This window comes from Nannospalax galili, unplaced genomic scaffold (assembly GCF_000622305.1).
Source record: "Nannospalax galili isolate Female #2095 unplaced genomic scaffold, S.galili_v1.0 scaffold879, whole genome shotgun sequence".
In the NCBI taxonomy this organism is placed as follows: Eukaryota; Metazoa; Chordata; class Mammalia; order Rodentia; family Spalacidae; genus Nannospalax; species Nannospalax galili.
The window spans coordinates 1,365,943-1,379,328 of NW_008346261.1; the positions used below are offsets into that span (position 1 = coordinate 1,365,943).

The following is a 13,386-nucleotide window of genomic DNA, read 5'->3' on the forward strand; positions in this document are numbered from 1 at the left end:
GGCCATAGAAAGATAATAAATGAAGCTATAATTACAGAATCATAAAATAGGACTATAAACACAAACAGAAAATGAAATGACAGTAGACAACACATACCTTTCAATGATAACTTTAAATATCAATGGCCTAATCTCCTTAATCAAAAGACTACTTAAATGGAATAAGAAACAAATTCCACCAGGCTGGGGAGATGGCACAGTGGTTAAGGGCAGTGGCTGCTCTTGCAGAGGACCCAGGTTCAATTCCTAGCACCCACACGGCAGCTAACAACAGTTAGTAACTCCAGTTCTAGGGAAATCCGACGCCCTCTTCTGGCCTCTGTGGCATTGGACAACACGGGTGCACTCACATACATGCAGGCAATATACTCGTATACATAAAATAAAAATAATAAATAATTTTTTAAAAAAAAGAAATATAAGCTAGAGCCAAGCATAACAGCACACACCTTTAATCCCAGCACTCAGGAGGCTGAGGTGGGCAGATCTCTGTATGATCAGGGCCAGTCTGGTTACATAGCAAGTTCCATACTAGCTAAAGCTACAGGAAGACCTTGTTTCAAGAAAGAAGAATGAAGGAAAGAAGGGGAAGAGGAGGAAGGAGAGGAGGGAAGGGGAACAGGGGGAGGGAGATGGGGGAAGGGAGGGAGGACAGGCTAGTAGTATATGTAAGTGATTGACATATGCTTCAAAAATTTTGTTCCTTATACTATACTTCAACTAATTATAATATTATTGAACAATCTGTTCCTTTGGTAGCTACAGAAGCCAAAAGCTTTCCCTAATCTTTTATTTATTTTAAGTATCAACCTAGCTCCTAATTCCTGAAATTACTGCTTATTATTTTACTTTTGTATGGTAAGACATAAAAAAGTACAACCAAAATATACTTACAATACTATCATATCCCTTAAGTCTATAGGTCTGAGCCAAAGATATAAGATGAAAATCAGAATCAGCGGCGACTCATGCATTTCTTTAACTTTGGTCACTTTTTTTTTTTTTTTTTTATTCATTTAGTCAACAAAGACATGAGGACTATTAAGTACAGACCCTACGCTGGATGCTGGTTAAAAAATGTGAAAAACAAACATTGCCTTGGTCCTTATGAACACCTGGCAATGAGGCAAGCAAAGCAGTTAAATACACATGTAACGATAAGCTTTGATGAGCATTTGGGAAACTAAAACAGAAACTATCTTGAAGAATTACCTACATGGTACTGCATATTGTATGATCTTCAACAGTATGAAAAAGAACTGTCTCATTCACACTCTGGAAGAGTTTAATTAGAAGCCAAATAGGGAGGCAGCTGACAGGACCCACCCTCAAGCCAGTGTGCCTGACTTCTCCACTCAACAGTTTTGTGACATACACAAGCTACCTAGACGTTCTACGTTTAAATTTTGTTTCTTATATATTTAGGGAAAATAACACCTTCCCCATAAGACTGATATAGCAACTAAGTCAAATTCTTTTATTTTCAAACTATAACACCCCCCCAAAAAAATAAAATAACTTGAAAATAACCATTCTCTCACACCTGTATTTTCCAGGTGAATTAGCAGTTCTAAACTACTTAGAGGAGTTTCTTGACACACAATAAGCATCATATCACCATATATATGTAGTTATAACAGAGCTAACTAGTTATTTTAAATAAAAGTAAATCAAACATTTTTTTTAAATGACTTATAAAATACATTCAGAGAAAACTGGCCATTTTCTCATGAGATCCTAGAAAAAGAGAAATGGGGACAAAGGGAAGGAGAAAGGAAGGGAAAGGGTGTAAGAAGAAAAAGGCAAAACAGAAGCCCATGGACACCCCAGCATAAGCATTTGATCAAAGGTCAACAGCGCACTCTGCTGGACCCAAGTCTTTCCTACACACTATACAAAAATAAAAGATGCTCCAGCCACAGCAAATCAAGTAGAATTACTTTTATTAATGTACGTGACATTAAAATTTACACAAGTAAAATAAAGCTAGAATAAGCATTAAAACACATCTGTAAAAATATCTTACTCATTACAAAGATTTACCAAGAATACATATATTCCTATGAAAATGACTATGAATGCTGGAACAAAGTAGTATCAAAATGTCACATTCTATTCGTCCAAAAAGAATATGTCTGAGAATAATTTGACCACGTAAAGACTGATGCCTCGCCATATTTCTTGTATATGAATTATCACTATAAATATTAATTTAAAAGCAGGCAGGTGGCACACACCTGTATTCCAAGCATTCAGGAGGTAGAGGCAGGATTAGAAATTCAAGGTCATCCTTGACTACATAGGAATAGTCCAGAGGCTAAGGCAGCCTGGGCAACATAGTAAGTTCTAGACCAGCTTAGGCTACAGAATGAGCGCCTGTCTCAAAGAACAAAAACAAATGGCAACAACAAAAGTGTTAGGACTATAACATAGTCCTAACATACCTGTGTTGGGATAAGAAACCTAAGTCATAATTTTATGAATAGAACTTTTCCTGGGGACTGGAGATAAAGCTCAACAGTAGAATGCTTGGCACTGAATTAGACAGCAAGGCACTGAATACCATCTCAAGCACCACACACACAAAAACTCTTTAGATTAAAATATGACAGACAAGTCTCATAAGATGGCTTAGCAGTTAGGATGCTTTCAGTGCAAGCCTAATGAACTGGGTTCCATCTCTAGAATCCACATAATAGTAAAAGGAGAGAACTGACTCTACAAAGTTGTCCTTTGACCATCACATGCATTCCATGTGCACCTCCCTCTCCCCACACACATCATACATACACATATAGTAATAATAAAAAAGTAAAGTTTAAATAAGACAGATGTGGGCTGGAGGGATAGCGCAGCCATTAAAGGCTAAGACTTAACAACCAAAACTTTAAAATAAGATAGATGAAATATGAGGCATATCATCTTTTACCATGAGAAAAGTTCCAAAACAGGATTTCATTTTTCTACTTTATCTGAAAACACTGACAATAAACTAATTTCAAAAACTGCTATACAAGGACTAGAGAGGTGGCTCAACAGTTAAGAGCACTTGTTGCTCTTCCAGAGGATCCAACTTCAATTCCCAGCAACCACATCAGCAACTCACAACTGCCTATATCCCCAGCTCCTGGGAGATCTGATGCCTATGGCCTCATGGGCACCTGTACTCACATGCACATACTCCCACTCAAACATACACATATAGATGTATAATTTTTTTTTAATCTTTTTCAGACAGGGTCTCCCTGTAGCCCCAGCTGGCCTGAAACTCGCTATGTAGAGCAGGCTGGCCTTGAACTCACAGAGCTCTGCCTGCCTCTGCCTCTCGAGTGCTGGGATTAAAGGCGTGTGCCACCACGCCCGGCTCGTATAATTTTTTAAAATATCTTTAAAAAACTACTATGCAGCAAATATTAAAGCATAAAATTAATATGCATGAAGTTATATTATTTCTGTTCTACTTCTACATGAAATCACCTGTACCAAAAATCTCCATAAACTGGACATCGTGCATATGCCTTTAATCCCAGAGAGAGGCAGAGGCAGGTGGATCTCTCTGAGACTGAGTCCAGCCTGGTCTACAGGCCAGCTGGGGCTACAGGGAGATCTTGTCTCAAAAAAACAAAACAAAACAAAACAAAAAAAACAAAGAACCTAAAACTACGACAAAGTCTTCAGATAGTATTTTTATGATGTTTTACAAAAACTAAAAAAAAAAAGTAATATCAGCAATCAAAGTAGTTTCCTAAAAGGAAAAACATAACTCCTCTCTAATAGTCAACATCTCATCCTTTCAATAAAATTGCCTGTTTATATTATTTTATTTCCATAGAGATTATTAGTCTTGAATCTATGAAAAACTAGATGCACTGTTTAGTGCCAAATATCTTGAGTACTCACTAAGATTATAAATTATTTTTCCCTAAAATACAAATGAAAAATGCACATTTAGGGGCTGGAGAGATGGCTCAGCGGTTAAGAACACTGGTTGTTCTTGCAGAAGACCCAGGTTCGAATCCCAACACCCACATGGCAGCTAACAACTGTCCATAACTCCAGTTCCAGGGGATCCAACGGCCTCTTCTGTCCTCCACAGGCATTGTACGACACAGGTGCACTTACCTACATGCAGGCAATACACTCATACACATAAAATAAATTTTAAAAAAATTTTTAAATGCACGTTTATCAAGACTATACATTTCATAACAATTATTTCTATTGTAACCATTTATCCTATTTGTCTGTAACCAGGGTAAAAATATCTAGAATGCTCTAACTTAAGAATTTGTGGCACTTTTTACCTAGACATTAAAAAACTATATAAAATTACTTCATGTATTCATGCTTTTCATTACAAACTAAAGAGCGTGCAACTATTAGAACCCAACCATATGTTCCCTGTATTGCAAAAGTGCTTTAGTTTCTATTAAATGTATGTGTGTTTAATTAGTATAGCATATTATCATGTCTTCTAACAAGCAAAAGTTTTGTGTTGCAGCACCAGTGAAACGTTATCATTTGAGTTGCGAAATATAATTGAGAGATTTAACTTGTTCAATAAATCTTCAAACTTATGAGGAAACCAAAACCTTTAACATGAGAAATAATCATTCACTTAAGAAAAACCACTCCATCTGCATAGCTATACCTATACATCTAAAGCCAAAGAAGAAAACATTTGACTTCTGGCTCAAAAATAACCAATATACAGATACACAGCTACAGATGTAGTTATATATTACCCATGAGAAGACCATAATATTAATAATCATCATCAATGTGGCCAGGCATGGTGGTGCACGCCTTTAATCCCAGCACTCGGGAGGCAGAGGCAGGTGGATCTCTGTGAGTTCAAGGCCAGCCTGGTCTACATAGTGAGTTCCAGGACAGCTAGGGCTACAGGGAGACCCTGTCTCAAAAAGACCAAAAGACCAAAAAAAAAAAAAAGTCTTCATCAATGTACTAGGCAAAAAAAGAAAGAAAGAAGAAAGAAAGAAAGAAAGAAAGAAAGAAAGAAAGAAAGAAAGAAAGAAAAAAAAAAAAATCCACCAAAGCATTTGGCTTCAAGTTCAAGTACTCAGCCATGGTCAAGTAGCCTAGACTCAAAACAGGTTTCAACCATAAACACTCTCAAGATGTTAAGAAAAAATAATTTTCTACTTCATTTTACTTTATATTTAACTCCTCAAATTTTACATTAATAATTTCAACATTACTAACATATAATACTTCTTAGCAGAACTTAAAGACTACAAATATGTAATATTAGTTGTTGTATATCTTTCATTAGCAGCAGTTAAAAATAAAAACTATGAATATATAACTTCAGGTTAAGCATCTGAAATGCTTCAAAATTTGAAACTTCAGGGACTGGAGAGATGGCTCAGAGGTTACAAGCACTGGCTACCCTTGCAGAGGACCTGAGTTCGATTCCCAGCATCGAACATGGCGGCTAACAACAGTCAATAACTCCAGTTGCAGGGGATTCAACGCCCTCTTCTGACCTCCATGGGCATGGCACAACAGAAGTGCACTAACACATATGTGGGCAATACACTCATACACATAAAAATTAAAAAAAATAATAAAAGTCAGGCACTTTCAAGGTTTAGACAGAGGGCTGAGAATGTATGCAGCTCTGTGATAAAGCACTCAAGAGATTTTAGAGCATTCTGAACTCCAGCACAAAGAAAGAAAAGATTGATGATAGACGGGTAAGTGGATAACGACATGACACCCACACCCATACCCAGAACATTATTTAGCCTTTGAAAAGGAGATGCTGCTACTTTTAACAAAATGGAAGAACCTGGAGGACATTTTACTAGTGAAATAAACAACAAACAGGAAGAAAACACTTAATAATCCAACCTGTATGAAAAAAAAAAACCTTTAAAAATTCAAATATATGGAAGCAAAGACTAGAATCCCTGGGTGGTGACTAGGGAAAAAGAAGTAGAGAAGTCTATTCCTGGCACTGACGGTTCTGGTTTGGTTTTTTTGTTTCTTTTTTTCTGGTTTTTTTTATTAGCCTATGATGTCTAGAAAGGGCAATGTCCCTTGTTATAGGATAACTCCTTTTAATGTCTTTTTATGATGTATCTGCATATAGTTTAAGAAGTCTCTATAGTGGTAAATCCTGTTGGGATGTACACAGAGGGACAATACCAATCCTGGTCTTTTCCTCCTAAGGAGTCTGTAGTCTGGTTCAAGAGATAATATAAAGCATAAAATCATACAAAGGCATAACCATAACCACACTTTGCTACAGTTTATGAGTAAGGAGCACCTACTAAGGAACAAGAATGGACAAGGGACAGGGCTTATTTATACTGGGGTGTCAGACATGGCCATACTGATAGCTGAGAAATGAACGCTGAATAGGAATTGGCCAGAAACTGATTGGGAGTGATGCAATTCCAGGAGCAATTTACGTCAAGACCATCTGGTTTAGGGGTTTGAAGACCTAAACAGGGCTAGTGTGGCCTCAAGAATGCATCTGATAATCCTCCTATTTTTTCCCCCTAGATCGAGTTCAATTATGCTCCTTATACATATGCAGAAGATCTATACAGAGTTTTAAATAAGAAGTCTATATAAATGTGTAACGATTACTTCCCATTTTAAAAAAAAAAAAAAAGAAGACAGTGGGGCTGGGGAGATGGCTCAGTGGTTAAGAGCACTGACTGCTCTTGCAGAGGACCCAGGTTTGATTCCCAGCACCCACATGGTGGCTATGAACTGTCCTAACTCCACTTCCAGGGGAATCCAAAGCCCTCTTCTGACCTCCGCGGCATTGCACAACATGGGTGCACTCACATACATGCAGGCAGTACACTACACATAAAATTAAAAAATAATAAAAATATTTTTTTAAAAAGAGAGAGCTATAGAAGGCAACACCTGGCATTGCCCTCTGGCCTTCACATGCACATACACACATGTGCTCATGTACCCACATACACACAACCACACACACAAACACATCCATTCACCAAACATACACACAAAAAAAATAATGTAAAATTAAAAGAAAAACAAAACATTAGAAATGCAACAGAAAAAAAGAACTTTCAGATATCCTTTTAGTACAATTCCTTCATTTACTTTATAAGTGAGAAACTGAGAGTTTACCATCTCACACATTAGTAAACACAAATAATGTGGCATTACTTAGCATCTGAGTTGTTTTATTACTCTTCAAATCACTATTCTTTCTCTGTTTTCAAAACTGGATTTAGAAAATTCTACATTTTCCTTCTTTAGACTAAGCAGTGGCATAAATACATACATTTTGTGGAGAGAAGTTTGTCTTTCCTGTAGGAGAGTCAGGTTTTGCCATCCTTCCTGAAGCTACTCCTGCATCTAAATGGTGGACATCCTTTCCAAAACAATGACGTTTTCTCATCTGTAAACATAGAACCAAGATGAAGAACTAAGAGCTTGGCAGCCTAGTTGTTCTCAAAGCTCAAGACAGCTCTGTGGATTTTTTCTACATTCCATCCTTTTACCCCAAAAGGTTGTTTCTAATTAGTAATAATTTTTTACAAACCATACCTCATAATACCATTTAAATGCAACAGAACATAATAAGTAACCTAACTTGGGTCCTAACCAAACAGTAATATATCAAAATTATAGTATTATAATGATCTTCCTATAAAATAGCTATACCATGTAGACATCAAATCCAGTATTAGAGTAAAGCCCAATCATGCATCTAATTGGAAAATAAACTTAAGCCACATTCTAGAGTGGGGGGAAAAAAAAAAAAAAAAAAAAAAAAACCAAGAAAAAAAAAATAAAAAAGGAAAAAAGCACAATTTTCTTATTGATTATAGAATATATTACTTGGTCACTATTAACCAGATTTGATTAAACTTATTTTATAAATATCCCTGTTTCACATCCAAACTACATCCTTGCCTATTAACACTGGCCAAAGCCCTATTTACTTAAATCACAAACAGATTTCTATGGATAACTTCGTTCTGGGTGAAATTATAGCCAATGAAGTCAAAGAGTAAATGCTTTCCACTGACGTACACCTCACAACATCCAACTCTGTATATGTATTAAAATCTCTAGATTAAATTTCATTTATACTTGGTATCTTTACAAAAATAAGCTAGTTCATTCTACTTTTAAAAAAGAGATTTAGGGGTTAGAGAGATGATGGCTCAGCAGTTAAGAGCACTGGCTGCTCTTACAGAGGACATGGGTTTAGTTCCCAGCACACAAATGGCACCTAACAACCGTCTATAGCTCCAGTTCCAAGGGATCCAACGCCCTCTTCTGACCTCCATGGACACTGCATCACACACACAGGGCACTTACATACATGCAGGCAATCACTCATACACAAAATAAAAAAATAATAAATAAGGGACTAGAGATGACTCAGCACTTAAGAGCACTGGCTGCTCTTGCAGGAGACCCAGATTTGATTCTCAGCACCTACACGGTTGCTAACAACTGTCCATAACTCCAGTTTCAGGGGAATTTGATGCTTTCTTCTGACCTCTGCAGGCATTACATGACACAGGTACACTAACACACATGCAGGCAATACACTCATATATGTAAAATAAAAAAATATTAAAAGTAATAAATATTTTTAAATTGATATTTACAGTCACGTTCAGCTATACTTAACGAGATTGTTGTAAATGCCAATAAACTGTTTACCTGCTGTGTAGTTTCTAAGGGTCGAATTCTTTTCTTCTCTACTTGAAAATCATCATCTTCATTTCTGTGAGTGGATGCTTGTTTCTTGGCAGATAACTTTGCAGCCAGAGTATTTTTTTCAGGGGAGTCTTATATAAAAAGTAATTTTAAAATATAGTATAAATGACTTATATAATTTTTTAAAAGAAAACTAAGATATAATACATTTCTATAAATCTCATTAACATAGTTTAAAATGTAAGATATTATCATTTTTTAAAATTTATGTTGGAAACAAAGTCTTACTATGTAGCCCTGGCTGGCCTGGAATTTGGCTACTTAGACCAGACTGGTCAAGAAATCAGAGGTAGCAGCCTAGAGCTGTGGTTAAAGGCATGTACTTGTAAGATTTTTAAACACTCAATTTACTTACAAACATTTCAAGAAACACCCAATTTTAAAAATATATATTTTATTATTTTTATTCTATGTGTATGCGTATATTGCCTGCATGTAGGTTAAGTGCACCCGTGTCGTGCAATGCCCACAGAGGACAGAAGCGACTGTCAGATCCCCTGGAACTGGAGTTATGGACAGTTGTTAGCTACCATGTGGGTGCTAGGATTCGAACCTGGGTCTTCTGCAAGAACAGTCAGTGTTCTTAACCATTGAGCTACCTCTCCAGTCCCGAAACGCCCAATTTTGATTTCTTCTATAGAATCATATTTTTGTAGACTACACTAATAACATAGTTTATGAAATATTAACTGGGGGCTGGAGAGATGGTTCAGCACCCAGGAGGGTAGTTTACTTATAACTGTGGCTCCAGGGGATCCAAAGTCCTCTTTTGGCCTCCTCAGACACCCGCATACACTCATACACATACACACACACACACACACACACGAATAAAATTAAAAAAACTTTAAAAAAGATATAACTGTAAGGGCTGGAAGTATAGCTCAGTTTGTATGGCACTCTCTTGCCTGGCATGTGGGAGGGTCTGGGTTCACTTCCAAATACAAAAGATCCTTGGAAAATATAACTGCTAAAATCTCTCAAAACAAAATAAATGTTATTTCATTTCTATAAAACTCTCAATGTTCCTTTCCAACAAAGCTTCATCGTATTCTTTAGGCTAAAAATGTTAATTACAGAATAAAATGCATATCTTAGTCTCACAATCCTGAAAGTTTATTCTTAAGGCCATCAACAATTTCTTAACTACTAAATTATAATAATTATTTCCATTTTACAATGTGAACACTTTAAAGAAGTCAAGAAATTTGCTCAACATTACACAGCTATTAAGTTGCAGAGCTTAGATACAACAGATTTGCTACTTTATTTCAAAAGTATCATCTCAAAGCCTACAGTCAAACACAACACTTTGTCTTCTGGAAACATGGCAAACACATTTCCTTTTCTTCAATGTCTATAACACTCATCTTAACTGTCCTACAGACCAACCAGCTTCTCCCATTTTCTAATGCACCTTTTCTTTTTTTTCTTTTGGTCTTTTTGAGACAGGGTCTCCCTGTAGCACCAGCTGTCCTGGAACTCACTATGTAGACCAGACTGGCCTTGAATTCACAGAGATCCACCTGCCTTTGTCTCCCAAGTGCTGGAATTAAAGGCATGCGCCAACCACATCCAGCTAAATTTTTTTTTTTATGTGTATGAGTGTATCGCCTGCATGTATGTGAGTGCACCCGTGTCGTGCAATGCCACAGAGGTCAGAAGAGGGCTTCATATTCCCGAGTTAAGGATGGTTCATAGCCACCATGTGTGTGCTGGGAATTGAGCCTGGGTCCTCTGCAAGGGCAGTCAGTGCTCTGAACCACTGAGCCATCTCTCCAACCCTAATGTACCTTTTCTTAAAGGTACCTTTCTTCTCTGCCTCTCTCTCTACACACTCTGTTCACTTCTGTGGCTTGAATTCATTTAGCAATTAGCTATTACACTGAGTTCATGAAATGACCAAATACAATGAAACATAGTGAAAGAGAAACTGGACTGAAAAGATTTACAGACAGGGCAGACAGGTTCATACAAGCAGGACCAACACATATGACCTATAAAGACAGAGGGAATCTATGCCATATGGTACAGCTTTTCAGGAGCTTTGGTTTGGTTTGGTTTTGTGCATGTTATAAAATAAGAATATATGTATGATAGTGTGAGTTCACATGTGTGTGTGTATGTGTGGACATGCATATGTATACCCATGAGTAGAAAATAGAGTTCAATAGTCCTCAATCACTTCTCCACCTTATTTTTAGACACAGGGCCTCTCACTGAACCTAGAGCTCACTGATTGGCCAGACTGTCTGATGAGCAAGCTCCAAGGAGCTTCCCATCTCTGCCTCTTTAGTGCTGGGATTTCAGATGCACCCCACTACCCAAACTTTTACATGTGTTCTGAGAACCAAACACAGGTCCTCATGCTTACACAGCAAGTGGTAACCGGCTAAGCAATCTCCACAGGTCCTGAATAAGAATATTTTTTAAAGAAATAATACTGGGGCTGGAGAGAGGGCTCAGAGGTTAAGAGCACTGACTGCTCTTGCAGAGGACCCGGGTTCGATTCCCAGCACCCACATGGCATTGTCCTTAACTCCAGTTCCAGGGTAATCCAAAGCCCTCTTCTGACCCCCGAGGCATTGCACGACACAGGTGTACTCACATACATGCAGGAAATACACTTATACACATAAAATTAAAATAATAATGTATTTTTTTAAAAAAGAAATAATACTTAATATTTTCAAAGAGGGATTAAAGACCTAGATCTTGGGCTGGAGAGACTGCTCAAGGGTTAAGAGCACTGGTTGCCCTTGCGGAGGACCCGGATTCAGTTTCCAGCACCCACATAGCAGCTGACAATTGTCCTTAACTCCAGATGCCAGATTCAATGCTCTTTTCTGACCTCCATCGGCACTGCAGAACACAGGTGCACTTACATACATGCAGGCAATCCACTAATATACATAAAAAATAAAAATAAATAAAACATGATCCAGTGTTCCCTTCTCCTCCCAAGCCATCATTCTTCCTGGAGTCTTAGGAACATTATTGGAAAACAATTACATTTGTAATCCTCATAGTCTTTGCCCTCCACACTTAGAGGTTTCATTTACTTTGAATGAATGTTTGTGTGTGCTGTAAAGTATAGCTCCAACTTCAGTTTTTTCCATATAGGTATCTAATACCCCCAACACTATTTTCAGAAAAGTCTCTTTCCTTTTAAGTTTTCTAAGAGTAATTCTATAAAATACCAACTTTCTAGAAGCTGGAAATACAAATACTGAGGCCCTTAGTTCAATTGTGAACACCAGGGTTTTTTTTTTTAATATTTTATTTATTATTACTTTTTTAAAATATGTATGAGTGTATTGCCTGCATGTAGGTAAGTGCACCCATGTCGTGCAATGCCCGCGAGGGCAGAAGAGGCCATCAGATCCCCTGGAACTGGAGTTAATGGTCAGTTGTTAGCTGCCATGTGCGTGCTGGGATTCGAACCTGGATCTTCTGCAAGAATAACCAGTGTTCTTAACCACTGAGCTATCTCTCCAGCCCCCTGAGCACCACTTTTTAAAACAAAAACAAAGAAAGAAATTAAGTTTCTGGGCTCATGTAAGGCTGATTGAAATTTTCTATACTTCTATATAAGTCTATTTACTCTGCTAGTAAGAAGCTGTCTTAACCATAGCTTATATAAATCAAAGTATCTGGTAGATCTTTTCTATCACATTGACCTACTTCTTCAAAAATATCTTAGTCTTGTACATTCTCACATATTTTACATAAGACATGCAATCCCAGCTCTTCTAAGAAAATCAATAAAACAACTACAAAGCAAACCTATTCCGGTTATTGTTGACTGGGGCAATTTATATGCTACCTTGGGCCGGGCACAGTGGCCCATGCCTTTAGTCCTAGCACTCGGGAGGCAGAGGCAGGTGGATCTCTATGAATTCGAGGCCAGCCTGGTCTACACAGTGAATTCCAGGTCAGCTGGATCTACAGGGAGATCCTGTCTCAAAAAGACCAAAAGAAAAAAAAGAAAAGAAAAAATACTGGGCAATGTCTGAACATATTTCTGGTTGTCACAAAAAAGGGAGAAGAGACTAGAAGATGTACTTCAGTGGTAAAGAACAGTCAGTCACAAGGCCCTGGGTTCAGCACCAAAAGCAGGGAAGATATATAACTAGCATAAGCAGATAGAGGTCAGAAATGCTACTAAAAATCTAACAATGCAAAGTCAAACACACTAAAAACACACTCTCCTTGGGGCTGGAGAGATGGCTTGGAGGGTTAAGGCACTTGCTGCCAAGTCTGACAACCTGACTTTGATCCCTGGGACCCACATGGTGGAAGTAGAGAACCAATTCCATCACGTTATCTTCTAACCACCACAGAGAAGACATTGGCTCACGTACCACGCCCCCCCAACATACGCTCGCACACACATACACTTTAAGATATACTTTAAAAAAATATATTTTATTATTTTTATTTTACATGTATGAGTGTATTGCCTGCACGTATGTGAGTGCACCCGTGTCGTGCAATGCCGCAGAAGTCAGAAGAGGGCTTCGGATTCCCCTGGAACTGGAGTTAAGGACGGTTCATAGCCACCATGTGAGTGCTGGGAATCGAACCCAGGTCCTCTGCAAGAGCAGTCAGTGCTCTTACCCACTGAGCCATCTCTCC

At 37.8% G+C, this 13,386-nt stretch overlaps 1 protein-coding gene across 1 annotated transcript in view; it reads right to left on the reverse strand.

The window, feature by feature from the left end:
* Positions 1-13,386, reverse strand: part of Brip1 (BRCA1 interacting protein C-terminal helicase 1) — a 213,801-nt gene that overhangs the window by 184,596 nt on the left and 15,819 nt on the right. The window contains 2 exon segments of the mRNA XM_008842653.3: positions 7,295-7,411; positions 8,692-8,819. Of these exon segments, the coding sequence (XP_008840875.1) occupies positions 7,295-7,411; positions 8,692-8,819 (245 nt within the window).